We start from the raw sequence: 18,316 nt of genomic DNA on the forward strand, positions 1-18,316 counted from the left end.
CCACTTGTGCCACATCTCCAATCCAAGATTCATTTAACTTATTATGTATTTATTTGCCTATTTACTTTTGTTGTGCTGGGGGTGGAACCCAGGTGTTCACGCAAGCTAGGCAAGTGCTCTACACCCCAACGGAAGATGTTCTTCTGTGAGATGTTCTTCTGTGTGTGGCGGTCCTGGGGATTGAGCTCAAGTTCTCATGCTTGCCTCTGCCACTTGAGCCACACCCCAGTCCTTTCGCTTTTAGTTTCTTTTTAGAATAGTGTCTCGCTCTTTTGCCCAGACCAGCCTTGGACCTCGATCCTCGTACCTCCGCCTCCAGAGTAGGTAGGATTACAGTTATACGCCACCATACTCATCAAGAGGCTCAAGAAGTTCATTTTAGAGCAAGTGCCCCAGAAATCTTTGGGAACATACGAATCACTTTTAACTGCACTTGTTTACTGTCTCCAGCACCCTTTCTACACTCCCACCACCCTTTTTTTCCATCCTTCTGCCCTCTGTTTCCATTCCTTTCCAGCAAACCCTCCGAACCTTGACGGTGGCGGAACGATTCGCCTAAGTGACTCGCTAAGCACTGCGCGCAGCGCCAGCCAGCTGTGACTCAGGAAGCAGACAGCCGCGCGCCGCCTTGTGGCTCTCAGAAACGTCACATCCGCTCGGAACCCCACTTCGCCACCTGAGGCAAGGGGCCGCCATGGGAGGGCGGGGTCCTGGCGCGCGGGCGGAGCCTCAGCCGGGCGGGGCGGGGCCTGTGTGGGCGGGGCGGGGCCCTGGCGGGCCGCTAGCGGGCGTCTGCTGGCCCGGCAGGCGCTGGTGTCGAGCTCCGCGGCCGCGGAGGCAGGTGAGAGCCTTTGGCCGGGAAGGGACGGGCGGGAGGTGGCTTCTGGCCCCGACCCCGCTCCGCAATCGCCCACTCAGGCACCCCGGCCCAGCCAGACCCTACAGGGAAGGACCGCAGCGCATTCGCCAGGCCTGGCGGGCCATAGAGTTACGTGACTGCCCCCCTGACCCCAAAGAGACCATTGGGCCCGATCATGCACCTTTCCTGCGGTCCCTACCCGGTTCGCGCCCGGGTTCTGCGTGTGCCCCACCTGACAGTCTCCACAGTTCCAGGTGGGAAGCAGTCCCGCTCAGCACTGCCCGTTACCTTAAGCCCCCAAACACTCTGCTGATGTGAAGAAAGCATCCTGCCCGGATTGCCTCCCCTGCCTTGGAGAGCATCTGCTCAAACTCTTCCAGCCCCTCAAGCAGAAACGGTGTGGGATCCTGGCCAAACCCTGCTTGCAGTAACCCAAGGCCGCCAGCCCTGCTGAAGGGATGGGGAGTGGGGTGGATGGCCCTTAGCCTCTCCCGTAACTCCCAACACTGCTGCCTGCATCTTTTTCCTTTCCACTTGACTTCTACCCGACCCTGGTTTTCCTGCCTCCCTCTTCAGCTGTGAGACATAAGGTTGGACCATGGCTCCCAGGGTAAGTGACCTAAGCTCCAAGCCAGCAGGACTATTACATTCTAGGGTGGGGGTGGGGAGATTTTCCCAGAGGTGAGCCTTTTTCTGAACTTGCCCTCCTCCCCCCAATTTTCCCTCTCCCCAGCCTCGGAGGGAGGGCCAAACACTGATTTAGGATTCAGAGGGGTGGGGTCTCTGCAACACTACAGGGGCATGAAGCAACTGACAACAGTGATGTAAAAACTGCTCTGTCCTCATCCTGATTGTCCCAGTTGTAGCACATGATATGATGGGTCTTGGCCGCCCAATGGAGAAGAAGAAGGGAGGCAGACCCCCTCCTTTCACTCTGAGATACGCAACCAACTAGAAACCCTCAAGTTCCACTGGCAGTTTTGGCTCTGGTAGGGGCACATATGGGGGAAGGCCCTGGACTCTGTGCAGAGCCCCTCAGATGTAAGGCAACACCTCTAGGGGCTCAAATTCTGAGACTGCCAGAGAACTGGGAGCTCTGGCAGAAGTACCCCAGTGGACATCAGACCCAGTCCTGCTGCCCTTTCCTGCAACTTCCCCAGGACCCTGTCTTGTCACGGTAGACAGGTAGGGCAGGCCATGTAGCCAGAGCAGCAGTATTCCCAACTGCGTGCCAGTGGCAGACGTCAATCCCTGGAGCCTTTGGCCCAGTGGTCACCTACTGCCATGCCACTTTACCACTACATTGTGCAAATGACACTCAGATCTCCAGCCTGCTCTCTGAAGACTTCCTGGATCTGGCCCAAGACTGTGTACCCATCAACACCCTCTGTTCTCATCCAGCTGGTCTTTTTGTCCTCCCACCCTCCACCCCCCCAGGAAGCTTTTGAAAGGTTTCATCTCCATTGTAATTATCATTACAGCCCTGCTGTGCTTTCATCTTGAAGTCAGTGGGGAGAAGGCTAGTGGTGACAGGAATACAGGTAGCTCTCCTGAATCCCTTGGTATCAGGACATCTCTGCAAGGCCACTATGGTGGGCAAGCACAGGGAAATCGAAATCGGCAGGTATGGCAGGCTGAATGGGAGTTCCTATCTGTAGGTGGCCCCTCAGGATCAGTGATGAGATGCTTGAGGCAGCTGTGCTGGGGGAGGGGCCTGTGCTACCTGTTGCCTTCCCATTCCTGAGCTTGGGGCAAGAGCTCTGCTGAGCCTTCCGGCAGTGGACTTCCAGATCCCCCATGGTCCTGGGTTTGCAGATGCTCACTTTCACTCTCTGTGCTCCTTCTCTTCTCAGGGAGAGCCCTGCCATCAAGAAAGGCAGCACAGGACCGGCTTCTGCTCATGGACCCGTCTCAGGACAACTCAGCAGCACCAGTAGGGGTGCCTTCCTAAGCTGCAGAGGGCCTGGGCACAGTATCCTTCAGGAAGAGCCATGGTGTTCAGGAGGGGCGGCAGCAGCTCCCAGCTGTGGCCTGGCCCCCTAGATATGCTTGGAGCTGCACTGCTGCTCATCAGCCTGCTACAGGGGGCCCAAGGGATGGCCAAGGCCAACCTCAGCACTGCTCTGGGCCACACAGGGGGCCGCTACTTGAGCATTGGGGATGGCTCAGTAATGGAGTTTGAGTTCCCTGAGGAGAGTGAGGGCATCATTGTGATCTCAAGCCAATATCCAGGACGGGCCAATAGGACAGGGCCCAGCCCCACACTGAGGGTTACATCCCTGGACACGAAGGTGCTGACCATCAAGAACGTGAGTGCCATTACCTGGGGCAGTGGGGGTGGCTTTGTGGTGAGCATCCATTCAGGCCTAGCTGGACTGGCCCCACTCCACATCCAGCTCATTGACCTACACGAGGCTGCACCCATGCTGATTGAGGAGCGGAGAGATTTCTGCATCAGGGTCTCACCTGCTGAAGACACCCCTGCTACCCTCAGCACCAACTTGTCCCACTTCTCGGAAAACCCAATACTGTACCTGCTTCTGCCTCTTATCTTTGTCAACAAGTGTTCATTTGGGTGCAAGGTGGAACTCGAGGTTCTGAAGGAGCTCCTGCAGAGCCCCCAGCCCATGCTGCTGGGCCTCTTGGGCCAATTTCTGGTCATGCCTTTCTATGCTTTCCTGATGGCCAAAGTCTTCATGCTGCCCAAGGCCCTGGCCCTGGGCCTCATCATTACCTGCTCGTCACCCGGTGGTGGGGGGAGCTACCTCTTCAGCCTCCTTCTTGGAGGGGATGTCACCCTGGCCATTTCTATGACTTTTATCTCAACAGTAGCTGCCACAGGTTTCCTACCACTGTCCTCAGCCATCTACAGCCACCTGCTCAGCATCCACGAAACACTCCATGTGCCCATCTCCAAGATCCTGGGGACCCTGCTATTCATCGCCATCCCCATAGCAGCAGGGGTGCTGATCAAGTCCAAGCTCCCCAAGTTCTCCCAGCTGCTGCTGCAGGTCATCAAGCCCTTCAGCTTTGTGCTCCTCTTGGGTGGCCTCTTCCTGGCTTACCACATGGGGGTCTTCATCCTGGCAGGTGTCAAGCTACCCATTGTACTGGTGGGCTTCACGGTGCCCCTGGTTGGCCTCTTGGTGGGCTACTGCCTGGCCATGTGCCTGAAGCTGCCAGTGGCCCAGCGACGGACAGTGAGCATTGAGGTAGGGGTGCAAAACAGCCTGCTAGCCTTGGCCATGCTGCAGCTGTCCCTCCGCCGCCTTCAAGCAGACTATGCCTCGCAGGCCCCATTCATTGTGGCACTGAGTGGTACCTCCGAGATGCTGGCCTTGGTCATTGGCCACTTCATCTACAGCAACCTGTTCCCAGTTCCATGAGGCCCCTAGGTCAAGCTTTCATCACCTCAGCCCCTACACTCCATCCACTGTCCCCACAGTTCGTGTGTACCAAAGGCCTTTAGTTCTCATGTACTATGCACTCAGCCAAATCCAGGCTTATTTTTTTTTACTGGTTTTTTATTCTCCGGCTTTCAGTGCCAAAGAGGCCATGCTGGTTTAGGTAGATGGGCACTGCCCAGAAAATATATTTCAATAAAAGAGAGAAGCAAGCCTGGGTCCCTTCCAATCCTTGACCCTTGAGGCCTGGGGAGGGGAGTAGGTGTGGACCAGAGTGGAGGATGGGCTTCAGTGGCATGGTGACCCCTGCACAGGCTTTTTTTTGAACAGTGCCGGGAAACCAAACCCAGGTCTTTGCACGTGGTAGGCAAGTGCTCTACCTCTGAGTGGTAGCCGCAAACCTGTATAGGCTGTCTTGACGTCCTCCCTGTGCACCCCTCCTGTGAGAGGTAGGCCTCTCTTGTAGAATGAGCGATGGGAGGAAGAGGGCAGAAGCCTGGGTTCCCTTCTTGCTCCAAAACTCGGCCTTTTTGTTCTGCTTTGGTTTGTTTGTTTGTTTGTTTGTTTGTTTGTTTGTTTTTGCAGCCAGAGTAGAAAAAGGAGGCAGAAAGCCACCAAGCGGTGGGGCAAGTTTGGCAGGGCTAGGCTATTTCTGTCAAAGAGAGACACAATGGCAGGGGGAGGGGTGCACTGACTTGCTCCTCGAGCAGGCTGGGAACTTAGGGCGGGCCAGGCCTAAGGGAGCCGGCAGACTTCCTGGTCCTTCCTTCTCCCAACCTCTAGCTCCCAGATGAAGCAAACCTGGCCCAACTCGTTCCTCCTCCCCAACCTGGAGGACTGGGAGCGCCAGTCCTCTGCACCATCGCCGCGGGGGGATCCGACAGGCTGCTCGGTCCCCGTGGCAACTCTTCCCGGGGCGCGGGCCGGGGGCGGAGGCGGGGGGCGGGGGCCGGGGGCGGGATCGAGGGACGTGGGTGAGGAGCTACGGCGGCGGGCGCGCCCCGCTCGCGGCTTCCGGCGGCGGCGGGCGGTGCCGGCGCGCGCCCGGGGCGGCGGCGCGCGGCTGGGGGCTGTTGGGGTTGGCATTGGCCGTAGTGGACACCGGCGCGGTCACCATGCAGCTGACGGTGAAGGCACTCCAGGGCCGCGAGTGCAGCGTGCAGGTAGGGCACTAGGCCCGGATCGCCGGGCCCGGCCAGCGCACTCACCCTCTCCCGTAACTGGGTAACTGGGACGGGCACGAGTAGAGGACGAAGACGGGTCGGGCGGGCCAGCCAGGCCAGGGAGGCTGGGAGAGGTGACCTCAGGAAGGGACGCGAGGGTTTCGCCGCCCAGGGGCTGCGGCCTGAATCCCTGCCTCCCACCCGCGGCCCGGTTAGGTGCCGGAGGACGAGCTGGTGTCCACGCTGAAGCAGCTGGTCTCCGAGAAGCTGAACATCCCCGTGTGCCAACAGCGTCTGCTGTTCAAGGGCAAGGCCCTAGCAGGTAACCAGGGAAAGGAGACGCCCATGGAGCACTGCAGGAAGTCGGGCGGCGGGTGTGCAGGCAGAGCCCAGGCATCAGTGTGATGGACCAGGGCTCTGGCTCCAGGCACCAAGTGACACTTGACCCTAGGGAAGCTGGCTGAATCCACCACAGCCAGATGCCATAGCACTGCGCTCTGGCTGCCTGGGGCGGGTGGCATCGCTTCCGGGGCCACACCCACAGCTGCGGGTAAGGAGCCCCACCAATCTCTCTTTGGCAGATGAGAAACGACTGTCAGATTACAACATTGGGCCCAATTCCAAACTCAACCTAGTGGTTAAACCTCTGGAGAAGGTGTTACTGGAAGCAGGCACTACCCGGAGACTGGCTGACTCCTCACCCCCACCAATCTGGCAGTTGATCTCCAAAGTCCTGGCCCGCCACTTTAGTGTGGCAGATGCCAGCAGGGTCCTGGAACAACTACAGAGGGTGAGAAGGGCAATCCTGGATGTCCGGTCCCAGCTGCTCCCACCCCCTGCCTCTGTCACCCGCTGAATCTTCTTGGCTTTCTCTTCTCAGGATTATGACAGGTCCCTGAGCCGCCTGACACTGGACGATATTGAACGTTTGGCCAGCCGCTTCCTGCACCCCGAAGTGACTGAAGCTATGGAGAAGGGGTTCTCCAAATAGCATTCTCAGATTATGGGGAAGAGCCCGAGGCTAAGCCACAGCTGCATGTTGCATTAAATGTGTTCTCATGTTGCAGTTTGGCTCATAGTAATAATAATAGCTGGTATGTATCCAGCTCTTACTATGTGCTAGGCACTGCTCAAAGGACTTGACCTGGGTTCTCTTCCGCCTCCTGCAGAAGAGGTGAGATAGCACAGTAGAGGTACCTAGCATGGTGTGGGACAGCCAGAATCTGAGTCCAGCCAGCTTGTAGAAGTGCCTCAGCATGGAAGAAAGGTGCTGTTTGGAGGGATGGGCTTCAGCATTTCCCATTTAGCCCAGAACAAACCCTTGGGTGACTCCCTCCCAAGACAGAAAGGGAAAGCAGCTGGCCCCTGCTGCCCAGTCCTGTCACCTGACTTCTAGTGCATCTTGGCGTAGCCCTCAGCAAACCTCCACAGGAGGCCAAGTGATAGCCAGCCTTGGGCCCCTCACCTGCTGCAGCCAGTGTGCTCTTGATGAAGGAAAAGCAGGTTAGGAGTTGGGGAGCCGGTAAGTCACCCCAGCTCTGGGGTATGATGAAATTTCTGTACCACTTTGGTAACCCAGCCATTGAGTCTGTACGACGAGGGTCACTCCTCCGACCTGAATCCATTTCCTTCTTCCTTACCCCAGCTTAGGGTGAGGAGTCTGTAGCCATTCTATGCAGTTCCACCTTGTGTTCAGTAAGCAACTGAAGCCGAAAGGGAAGCTATAGCCAAGCACGAGCCAGAGATGGAGTGTTCTGGGACTTGGTGACACAGCTCTTCTCTGGGGTACCCTGTCTGCTTGGCTCCTCCTCCCGGAAGTGGGGGATTCTCGTCCATGAGAGCAGACAGGTGACTCAGCTAGGACCGCCTTGGCCTCTGCACCCAGCGCTCATCTACACTCTGGAAAATGGATGCTTTCTCCGCCACCTGCATACAGGGTCTTTTACTTTGCACACCCTCATTGTCTGTGAGGAGCCTCAGGGTGCTGGGGAGGAGACAGAAGTGTGGGCTGGGTGGCAGTGATTCTTCTTTTCACTGTGCCCTGTGTATGGGTGCTAGGGGTCATACAAGCACCTGCTCCTTCGTGGAGGACCCTTGGGAGCAGTAGAGGATGGAAGGCAGCCACATGCAGGATACCACTCCTGCCCCTCTGCTCTCACCAAGGAGGCCAGTTTCAGTGTGGTCAGGGCTGCACCTGCTTCCTCGTCCAAGACCCTCCTGCCAGGGCCTTGTGGAGTGAACACAGTCCCCGTACTGGAAAGATGGAGAAAGGCCTGAGGGTGAAGAGGAGATGATAGCCCCTGGTGCTCCCTGAGAGATGGGGAATCACACAGGCAGGACCTGCTTAGAAGTGTGTGTGGCCTGGCAGTTCAGCTGATGAACTTAGGATGTGCTCAGTTATTTTGAGTCAGGGAACGTATTTTGAAAATTAACTAACACGAATGATGCATGTGAGACTTTTACCCAAAAGGAACTTGATTAGCTAGGCTGCTTTTGGTTTTCAATAATTGGTTTAGCAATAAAGGAAACTCACTTACAAAACTGAAAAGTCCAGGAGTACTGGCAGTGAACGAACAATTTCACCAAATACCCGGCTTCTTTTGCTTCTTGCTGCATCCTCCAGTAGCTGCTGAATCCTCAGCCACCACCTCCAAGGATCAGAAGGTGGCCTGCCGCTTCAGTTGGAATGCTTCATTCACTGCCAGGGAGGAGCACTTTCTCTCTGTAGTGTAGCTTCTGTCTCATGCCCCAGCAAATAAATGCTGTTGTTTCATTGGTCAGCACTGGGTCTTGTGTCCAGTCATTTCAGGGGAACAGTGAGAGGGGGTAGTAATTGCCCATGAGGACTGGCTCCCCTGGAGCCAGGCATGGGGGCTGCTTCCTTGGACACATGTAGACTGCACAAGGGACTGGGGAGGTCCTGGAAGAGGGCTAAATGGATGTCTTTTTTGTTGGGGGGGTGGGTGGCAGACTAGAGTTTGAACGCAGGGCCATGCCCATGCCTCCAGTCCATTTTGCTCTGGTTAGTTTGGAGATAGGATCTTACAAACTGTTTGCCCAGGCTGGCCTCCAGCCTTGATCCTCCCAATCTCAGCCTCCCAAGTAGCTAGGGTTACAGGTGTGAGCCACCACAACTTGGCTATATGGAACCCTTGAATGGTGGCTGCAAATAGCAACTGTCATACATGTGTCAGAAACATCACAGTCACCTTGGATGTAATAGGAAGGGCTGGACGAGATGAGGTAGTGGGATCAGACGAAGGAAGGTTTTCTGATGTTTGCAACTGTTGCATCTGTTCGAAGAGGTTTAGACCTACCGGCCGGACTCACTGTCCCACTCTACAGGCAAAGACGCAAACCCTAGACAGTTATTGAATCCCTTGTGCCAATGTCTCCCAACTTTGGGTGCCAGTGGCTGTAGGCCTCACGTTTGGAAGCTCATCCTGGCCAGAGATGGGTGAGTTTCGATGGTACAGTTGGCAAGTTTTGCCAAATGGCTGCTTGTGGACTGAGGGGAACTAAATGAAGGAGTCACACTAAGGAGCCAGAGAAAGAGCAGGGTTCTGGGAAGGGCCTAAACGTAGTTTTGTGGCTTTAGAAAGCTAGGGGTGCCACCTGCTGGGTGGTTGCATGTGGGAATCAGGGTTGGGGACATGGAAATGAGGAGTGAGGAGTCCTCAGGGTGTGTGTTGTAGGCCTTGCAGATGGTTGGAAAAGCTGACCCAAAAAAGCAAGAAGAGGGTACCATTTGGTGGTCAATCACTGGATTGATTATTCTAAACCCTTTCCAAGTTTTTAAAAATTTATTAGTGTATATTAATTGTACAAAGGGGTTTCACCATGGTATTTTACACATGCATATATTACACTTTCATCAGATTAACCCCTTCTATTGCTCTCTCCTTTCCCCATCCCATTCCCCCTCTAAGCCCTTTTTGTGCAGAACTCTTTCTTGTTTCAACCTCACCTGACTGCCAAATGCTGAGGAGTGGATGAGCCAGGACTTGAACCCAGCCCTGCTCCTATCCCTGAGCCCATGTGCTGCTGTGCTCAGGAGTTATCTGTAGACAGGGAGTCCTAGAAGCTGTAAGGGTGGGTGACATGGTTACCTAGAGAAAGCAGCATGAAAAGAGGGGAGAGGACTGAGCCTAGAGGAACTGCCCCAACTACAGAGGAAGTAGCAGCAGAGGCACTGGCAAGGAGGCTGAGGAGGATCCACAGACATAGAGCCGCAGCACTATCAAGCGCAGGCCTCCAGAAAGGGAGGCTGTCCAGAGCTGCCAAGACGTGAAGCGAGTGCAGGATGGTGTTTCCTTTGGAGTTAGTAACACAGAGGTTGCTGGCAATGCTGGCGGAAGTAAAGCCACTGTGTGGTGGGCAAGGAGTGAGGGAAGACAGAGCGGTGACAAATGCTGCAGGGAGAGATGGGAAGAGGGGCGTGAGAGGAGACTGGGGCTCTGCATGAAAATGGAGCAGCTGCAGGCCCCAAATTCTAAGATCCTTCAGCAGGGTCTGGAATGTTTACTTCAAGGCCCTCTGAGCCAAGAGTCCACACCAAGAGGTAGCACCAATCTAGCACTGCCCACTGCCCAATACAAGGCACTGATACTCACTACCTACTCCTCAGGGAGAGCCCTTGGAAGAGTCCTTGAGACCCAGGGATGTGGTATTATGATGATGACACCAGGAGACGGCAGTGTAAATGAAGGCCCAGGCTAAAGTGGCCTCTCCAAGACAGAAGTGGCCTGGAGCCAGGCATGGTGGTGCATGCATGTTATCACTGCACTGGGGAGGCTGAGGCTGGAAGATCACGACTTTGAGGCTAGCCTGAGCTACAGAGCAAATTCAAGGCCATCCTGGGCTCTGTAGTGAGAACCTGTGGCAAAAAACAAAACAAAACAAAACAAACAGGGCTGGCGGAGTGGCTCAAGTGGTAGAGCACTTGCCTAGCAAGCATGAGACCCTGAGTTCAAACCCCAGTATAGCCAAAAAGCAAAAGAAGTAGTCTGGTAGTTAGGATGTTTGGGTGGCTACTTCTCAAGGACCCATGGGAGGAGCAGACTCAAAGGAGAACAGCATTTGTGGAGTTGGAGGTACCTAGTGGAAAAATTAATGAGTGAGGCTTCAGTAAGAACTTGTGACCTCTTTCACATCAAAAGATTGGAGATGCTGGGCACCAATGGCTCACACCTGTAAACCTAGCTACTCAGGAGGCAGAGATCAGGAGGATCCTGGTTTGAAGCCAGCCCAGGCAAATAGTTCATGAGACCCTATCTCAAAACCCCATCACAAAAAAAGGGTGGAGTGGCTCAAGGTATAGGCCCTGAGTTCAAGCCCCAGTATCGCAAAAAAAAAAAAAAAATCACAAGTTCGCACTGAAACCTTCAATTATAATCCAGCATCGCAGTTCTTTCACACATTCCCTCATTCCACAATAAGAATTCTGGGTTCTGACATGATATATTTACTCATTTGCTCTTTCAGATAGAATCCGTCTTAAAGTGCACCCAAAATAGCTTCACACTCACCTCATCCCCATCATTATGGATGACAATTATGCTAAGGTAAAGCCAATTCTTTTTGTCCTTATTAATATTTCCCTCAAAGGGAGGAAAATAACAGAATTGGGCTTTAAAAGCACTGAATCAGCCAGGCATGGTGGCACACACCATTAGTCCCAGTTGAGGTGGAAGAATCACTTGAGCCCAGAAGTTCAAGACTGCTTGGGCAACTAAAAATGGGCTGGAGGTGTGGCTCAAGTGATAAGGCACTTGCCTAGAAAGTGCCCTCAGTTCAAACAACAGTACCAAAAAAAAAAAAAAAGGCACCTAATTATCTCTGTGTGATTTTTGTCATAAAGGTTCATTTAAGCTTTTGGTGTCAATAGCCCTCCCAGAATCATGGTCAAGGTTCCTAAGCCCCACCTGACTTTCTGTGAAAAGTGTGGCAAGCACCAACCTCACAAAGTGACACAGGACAGAAGGGCCAGGCTTCTCTGTATGCCCTGGGAAAACAGTGCTATGACAGAAAGCAGAGTGGCTGTGGTGGGCAGACTAAGCTGATTTTCCAGAAAAAGCTAAAACTTCAAAGGAAATTGTGCCGAGGATGGAGTGTGTTGAGCCCAACTGCAGATTTAAGAGAATGCTGGTGACTAAGAACTGCAAGAGCTGTGAACAGCAGGAAGATGAGAAGAGAAAGGGGCAAGTGAACCAGTTCTAAGCTCCATCTTTTGTTTTCATTTAATTTTAACTTTGTTCGTATTCATTTATTCATTCTTTTGAGTTTATTTATTTATTTATTTATTTAGGTGGTGTTATGGTTTGAATTCAGGGCTTCTCACTTGCAAAGCAGGCGCTCTACCCCCTGAGCCACCCCTCCAGTCCATTTGGCTCTGGTTATTTTGGCGATAGGGTCTCTCCAACTATTTACCCAGGCCGGCCTCCACCCTCAATCCTCCCTGTCTCCCAAGTTGATAGGATTACAGGTGTGAGCCACCAGTGCCCAGTTTTAATTAGTTAATTTATTTTTGTGGTACTGGGGCTTGAACTCAGGGCCTTCACCTTGGAGCCACTTCACTAGTCCTTTTTTGTGTTGGGTATTTTTCAGATAGGGTCTCATGAACTACTTGCCTGGGCTGGCTTTGAACTGTGATCCTCCTGATCTCTGCCTCCTGAGTAGCTAGAATTACAGGTATGAGTCACCGGCCCCCTGGCTTGAATTTATTTTTGAACTTGTAAAATATTTACATAGTTGAAAGTCAAAAATACATAAAAAGGTGTATTCCAACAGATACCATACCCATCTCAATCTCCTGTAGATGACTATTTAAATTCATTTCTGGTATATTCTTCCTATCTTTTTTTTCCAAGAATCATTGTGCCTGTATTTATGTCCTTTGCGTTCTGCTTTTTTTTTTTTTTTCTTTTTGGTGATACTGGGGTTTGAACTCAGGGCCTTCAGCTTGCTAGTCAGGTGCTCTCCCAGCCATTTTCATTTAGCTATTTTTGAATAGTGTCTTGCATTTATGCACTATTGGGCCTGAACTTTGGTCCTACCATCTACACTTACTACACAGCTGGGATGACAAGCACGTGCCACCACAACCAGCTTTTTATTAGTTAAGATGGGATCTCATGAACTTTTTGCCTGTGCTGGGTTTGAACTCCCATTTTCCTGATCTCTGCTTCCAGAGTATCTAGGATTACATGAGTGAGCCACTGAGCCAGCTGCACTCTGCTTTTTTCACCTAACAAAATATTCTAGAAATCATTTAATTTTTATTAGATTTTGTTCTTTTTTATTGCTGCATAAAACTACTAGGTGAATAGCCATCTTTCTCTAGCTAATGGTCATACACATTTTCCAATGCCATTGACACCAGCGTGGAATAGCTTTCTATTACCAATTATGTTACATTAGCTTTGTGTATGTATTGTTTCATTTTGTGGAGTATCTTTTACATGCAAGAGTGCTGATTCAGAGATAATCAAGAATGTCTGTCTACCTTAATACTTTGTTCCTTTCAACACCCTACAAACTACAAACTGCTACACTGCACTGTATTAAGTGCTGAAGATATATAAAATGAACAAAAAAGATACCAGAGACAATATCAGCAATAAAGAAATGAATAGCCAGCTGCCGGTGGCCCATGCCTGTAATCCTAGTGACTCAGGAGGCAGAGATCAGGAGGATCGCAGTTGGAAGCCAGCCCTGGCAAATAGTTCATGAGACCCTATCTCAAAAAACCCATCATAAAAAAGGGCCAGTGGATAGTCCCTGAATTCCAGCTCCAGTACCGCAAAAAAAAAAGAAAAGAAAAGAAATGAATAGAGGGCTGGCGGAGTGGCTCAAGGGGTAGAGCGCCTGCCTAGCAACCATGAGGCCGAGTTCAAGCCCCAGTGCTGCCAAAAACCAAAAGTGAATAAAACAAGAATATAATTTCAGATGGTTAGAAATACTAGGTGGCAAATATGATGAAGAGTGGTACGGTGGAGGGGCTCAAGTGGTACAGCACCTACCTAATAGGTGTGAGGCCCCAAGTTCAAACCTCAGTACTGAAAAAAGTTATGGTGAAGAGTACTTAGGAGTGCTACATTACACTGGTGATTCTGAAGACCTCGTGGAGGTGACATCAGCACCCAAATCCTAGTGATGAGAAGAAAGAAGCCATGGGAAAGTTTGAAACAATTTAAGTAGTAGACGATTAAGTGCAAAGGGATGGGAACAGGCCACCTTGGCCAGGGGGGCAGAGAAAAGGCCCCAGAAACTGCAGAGAATGAGGGAACAGGAAGGTGGCATAAAAAGGTGGCAAAGGAGCTGGGAGCCAGGTCCTAGGGTTTTTATAAGCTACAGCAAGGAGTTTGCATTTTATTCCAAGTGTAATGACAAAATATTTTTGGATTTTAGGCAGGGATGTGATTCGACGTAATTTATATTAGAAATTCATTCTGCTGTGTGGAGAATAGGCTGTAGAGGGCAAGTGTACAAGAAAATCAGTCTAGGAGCTGTTGAAAGTATTCAGGAGGGATGGTGGTCCCACTGGGGAGTAGCAGTAGAGGAGAGAAGAGGGCTGATGTAGGACCTATTTCGGAGGGAAACCCAAGATGACTTGCTGATGTAGGTCAGTATTTTATCGTTCCTTACAATTACAAAGGAGGAAAATAGAAAACCAACACAACAATCACCCTCGGAAATTTCATGTCACTTTAAAAACTTTTTGATTGTAAATGTCACCTTAGGTCTCTTTTGAAAATTTGAGGTGAAAACACAACAAAGAAATTGAAGTCTAACGATGCCATCACCCAGAGGTCCTGAGTATTTACACATTGGCATATTGTTCTAGGATCCCTGTGCATACACTATATAATTTACTTAATTGGTATTTTAGTGATTACAGTTCTATTAGACCTATGCCACTGCCAGCACTTTGGTTGAGGTCCCTGTCACCTTCTCAACTTCGTGCTGGCAAGTTTTCCCTCCACACAACCCGCTCTAAAACACTTCTAAAACGCAAATCAGATCGGTTCACTGTCCCCTATGATAACCCCCCCTTTGGATGACCAATGGGGATGGAGTGCAAAGCAATATCCCCATGAGCAGCCAATCTCTTAGGGAACATTGGGTCTGGGTAAGAAACGGCGAGAATCCAGGCACGCACCAGGCGCTCACGCGAGATCTGCAGGGTGGCTGAGGCAGGATGGGTTTACGCCGGTCCACTGAAGCCACCTGGGTGCCCAAAGAGGCGGAGCTTCGTGAGAGAGCGCTCATTGGCTAGTCAGTCAAAGGGGTGGGAGTTTTCCCGCACACGCAGCCTAGTGGGAAGAAGTCAAAAGTCCTGCGAGCCATAGAGGACCTGATTAAGCGTGCACGCTGGGGGGCCCAAGCCGCCTTCCTTTTTTTTTTTTTTTTTTTTTGGCAGTACTGGGGTTTGCACTCAGGGCCTCAGGCTTACTAGGCAGGCGCTCTGCCACTTAAGCCACTCCGCCAGCTGCCCTACTGCTTTAACAGATGGAGCTTCGTGAGGGTCTGGGGACATCAGTACCCGCTTGGAGGGAGCAGACCGGGCACCTCGCAGCCTGTCTCGGGGTGTGTTTGCGCAGTCGCCCTGGACCGAATCATGCATGAGGCGGCAGAGTTTCTGGAAGGAACTTGTGTCTCTCCGCTGGTGACAGGGCCAACGTGGGTCCCCAGCAGAACCGTCATGGCGGGAACTGATCACGCGCCGGCAACCTCCCCGGGGGCCTTTGTGCGCAGGCGCGGGGGTGGTGTCGCGAGCAGGGGGCGGAGCTTCAGGAGGGCCGCGCGCTCTCTCGGCGGCGGGCAGAGAGGGCGGGCTGTCGGGCCTGCGCTCGGAGGGTGGGGTGGAAGGCGGGGCAGCGGCAGACATGCAGGCAACCGACGCGAGAGTGGGCGACGCGGCGGGCGGCGCCGAGGGCCAGGGTGGCCAGAGTGGCTGCTGCAGTCCCGGCAGTTCTGGCGCCGTGGCAGTTACACCCGGTGGAGCTCACCGTATTACACGTGGAGACGCCGCGCCCTTGGCCAGAAGGTCTGGAACCCGACCACATATTTTGTATCCTACCCAGGGCCAGCGAGGAACTAACTGACTAGGGGCTGCCTGTGGCGGGGGAAGCGGTAGCCTGAGGGGGGGCAGAAAGAAAGAGTGGGTGGCGGGGGCAAGCAGGGGGGCGGCTGAGGGCCTGGCAGTGTGGGCGTGGGAAGGGGTGCGATGAGAGCTGGAGAGGAACGGGGTGTCTGCGGGCGCTAAGGCCCGGCATGGCCCGAGGCGTGCGGAAGGAGATCTGAAGGGGTTGGACATGTCTGGGTGGCCTTGGAGGGGTGTGGATGGCGTCAGAGGACCCCGGAGGCCTGTGCACAGGCAAAGTTGGTATCGGATGGTGCCTTTACGGAATCTCCACTAGCGACCTCAGCGTGCCCTTCCCGACCCCTTTGGAGGCCGAGATCGCCTGTGGGGCCCTGGCTCCAGATGCCGAACCGCACCGAGCAGTGCTTGGGAAGGAGCTTACAGTGAGCGGGAGCATCCTGGCGGTGTAAGTGCTGGAAGGGGCTAGCCAGTCTCCACCGAGGGGTGCTTCATGAGACCCCCACACGAGTGCGTGGAGAGTTCACAGGCAGGGAAGTGGTGCACTGGGGCTCTCAGTAAAGCTCTCGTTTGCTTTAATGGGTGCCTGATGGACAGAGCAAGAAAGGCAAGCAGTTACCACTTCAACTCGATTTTCTTTTTCCCTCAATCTTAGGCACTGGACAGCTGAAGACTCTCGCCTCCTCCGAACTTCCATCATCAACTTTCTTGAACAGCTTTCCCTGGTGGTGCGGACTATGCAGCGCTTTGGGCCCCCCGTCTCCCGCTAAACCTGCTGGGTAAAGGGGCCCCTGACTAACCTCACGTCCCCGCCTAAGCAGTTCATCCTTTCCAAGGGCAAAGAGTTCAGAAGCAGTAGCTACTTAAGCGTGGGGACCTAATGGTTTCCCTTCACCAGCTCTTCAGTACTTAGGGTCCACTTGTTTTGTTTGGTGCTTAAATTTTTGTTATTACAGAAAATAAAACTGAGCTACACTAATCTGCATCTGAGTTTCTTTTCCCCCTCTGTTGGAATGGAAGTTCTGAGATTGATAGTAAGTAGTACAAAGTCATTGAAGACAATTTCAGAAAGGGAAGAACATGAAAACTACTTGTATCCTCTCGTACAGAGATAACTACATTTTGGGAAGTGTCTCAGTTTTAACTTCTAATCATATTAAATGTATCACAATTATACACAATATATAATTTTTGCACGTTTGGGCTGGGCTGGAAGAGTGGCTCAAGTAATACAGCACCTGTCTAGCAAGTGTGAAGCCCTGAGTTCAAACCCCAGTACCACAAAAAAACCGTAATTTTTAAGGTTGGTGTTAACTTTCTTCCTGACTTTTTTCACCTATCATGACCTTCCCCCTTATAACAATTTTTCAAAAATTTGTTGTTGAAGGGATACATAAGTTAATGCATTTTAACATATTTTGTTGCACATTTAAGTAATTTCCCATTTTCCCCTTTTAATGAGTAATGATTTTGATGGGATTCTTGTATGAATGAATGATTATTCTCTTCATATAGGTTCCAAGTGATAGAATTGCTTACTGAGTTCAGTATGTACTTTGCAATTAATGTCTGAAGGCTCTCACCTACAGTACAAAATTGCACTCCAGAAAATGAGGCCACTTACATAAATGCTGGCTTCCCTGTTCCTTCGTGCTGCTGAATATTTTCCTGCCCTAAATCAAGCACCACCAACAAAAATCCACACATTAAAAAAAAAAAAAACAGCTAGGTACCAGTGGCTCACACCTGTAATCCTACTTACTTGGGAGGCTGAGATTGAGAGGATCATTGTTCCAGGCCAACCTGAAAAAATAGCTCGCAAGATGCCATTGTATCCTTTCCAAAGGACCACTTTGGCAGGGCCAGTGTGGATAAGGGAGGCTACAAAAGTCCAGGCAAGGCTGCAAGGAGGGCGCAGTGCAGGGAGGTTGACGACAGTGTGGGCAAGGGACAGAGGAGTGCGCCGTGGGCAATCGGGCATCCGGGGAGGGCACCCTGGCAAGGCAGGGGGACGTCGATGCCTGAGAGGTCTGCAGGCTGGGCAAGAAGCCTGGAGCACTGGGGAGGAGACTCCCCTAGGCCGCGTGGACGGGGGGAGGGGTAGCTCATGCAGAAGCAAAGGGAGCTGTAGATGTGCCTTCAGCACACCTTCCCCAGGTCGCCCACCTTGCCCTTCCAATCCCCTCTGTAGACAGAGACGGTCTGCAGGTCCCTGGCTACGTATTTCCAACTCTGCAAGTGAATAGCAGTGGCCTGGCCATGTAATATCTGGAAGATTCTGAGGTGGGGGTGGGGGCAGTTGCTGGGAGGAAGACTGTCTACACTCTTGGGGTGCTGCAACGTGAACACTGAAATCACTGATGTTTAGGTGTAAGTGGGGGAGGGGCGTGGTACCCTGCACCTGCACTGAGTTTTCATCTTTGACCTGATGATCCCTCCCCCCCTTTCAGTAGCACAAGTGAAGACCTTGTTCTCCTCTGAAGTTTGTCAAAACTTGTCTTGACCAGCTTACCCTGGTGACACGAAACATCTAGGTCCTAGGAACCCAGCTCTGTCAATACATGGACAGGGAAACAGATGTCAATCCTAACGTGTTTCCCCTAGGACAGAAGGCATAGGCGTCCGGGGTGACTGCCACTTTAGCATCCGAGTGTAATTTTGACTCCAGGTGCCCCTGCTCTCTCTTGTTGGGCCTCTTTGACAAGGCTAAGGAAGAGGATGGTTAAACATTTGCACCTGAAGATAATAAAACTGAGCTCCTGCGGTGTCCCTTTGCAAAACATGGGAG

At 52.3% G+C, this 18,316-nt stretch overlaps 3 protein-coding genes across 6 annotated transcripts; all 3 read left to right on the plus strand.

Annotated features, from left to right (window-relative positions):
• Positions 1-847: 847 nt before the first annotated feature.
• Slc10a3 (solute carrier family 10 member 3) lies at positions 848-5,197 on the plus strand. Of its 3 annotated transcripts, XR_012444568.1 has the most exons (4): positions 848-1,469; positions 2,713-4,071; positions 4,594-4,712; positions 5,047-5,197. XR_012444568.1 is itself a non-coding variant. In XM_074063835.1 (3 exons), exons 2-3 carry the CDS (start codon positions 2,851-2,853, stop codon positions 4,654-4,656), a joined length of 1,284 nt encoding a protein of 427 aa, XP_073919936.1. In that variant the 5' UTR covers positions 848-1,469; positions 2,713-2,850; the 3' UTR covers positions 4,657-5,197. The 3 variants fall into 3 exon arrangements, 2 of the variants coding, with proteins under 2 accessions (XP_073919936.1, XP_073919935.1); XM_074063835.1 differs by having other exon boundaries at positions 4,594-5,197; XM_074063834.1 differs by lacking the exons at positions 4,594-4,712; positions 5,047-5,197 and having other exon boundaries at positions 2,713-4,581.
• A 92-nt stretch (positions 5,198-5,289) lies between these two features.
• Positions 5,290-8,206, plus strand: Ubl4a (ubiquitin like 4A). The gene is made up of 4 exons (XM_020172192.2): positions 5,290-5,426; positions 5,643-5,748; positions 6,008-6,216; positions 6,307-8,206. Exons 1-4 carry the CDS (start codon positions 5,379-5,381, stop codon positions 6,415-6,417), a joined length of 474 nt encoding a protein of 157 aa, XP_020027781.1. The 5' UTR covers positions 5,290-5,378; the 3' UTR covers positions 6,418-8,206.
• A 6,558-nt stretch (positions 8,207-14,764) lies between these two features.
• Lage3 (L antigen family member 3) lies at positions 14,765-16,507 on the plus strand. Of its 2 annotated transcripts, none has more exons than XM_074064267.1 (3): positions 14,765-15,474; positions 15,848-15,976; positions 16,184-16,507. In XM_074064267.1, exons 1-3 carry the CDS (start codon positions 15,314-15,316, stop codon positions 16,296-16,298), a joined length of 405 nt encoding a protein of 134 aa, XP_073920368.1. In that variant the 5' UTR covers positions 14,765-15,313; the 3' UTR covers positions 16,299-16,507. The 2 variants fall into 2 exon arrangements, with proteins under 2 accessions (XP_073920368.1, XP_020027776.2); XM_020172187.2 differs by having other exon boundaries at positions 14,775-15,498.
• The last annotated feature ends 1,809 nt before the right edge of the window (positions 16,508-18,316 follow it).

The sequence above is a fragment of the Castor canadensis genome, chromosome X (genome assembly GCF_047511655.1).
Source record: "Castor canadensis chromosome X, mCasCan1.hap1v2, whole genome shotgun sequence".
Classification (NCBI taxonomy): Eukaryota; Metazoa; Chordata; class Mammalia; order Rodentia; family Castoridae; genus Castor; species Castor canadensis.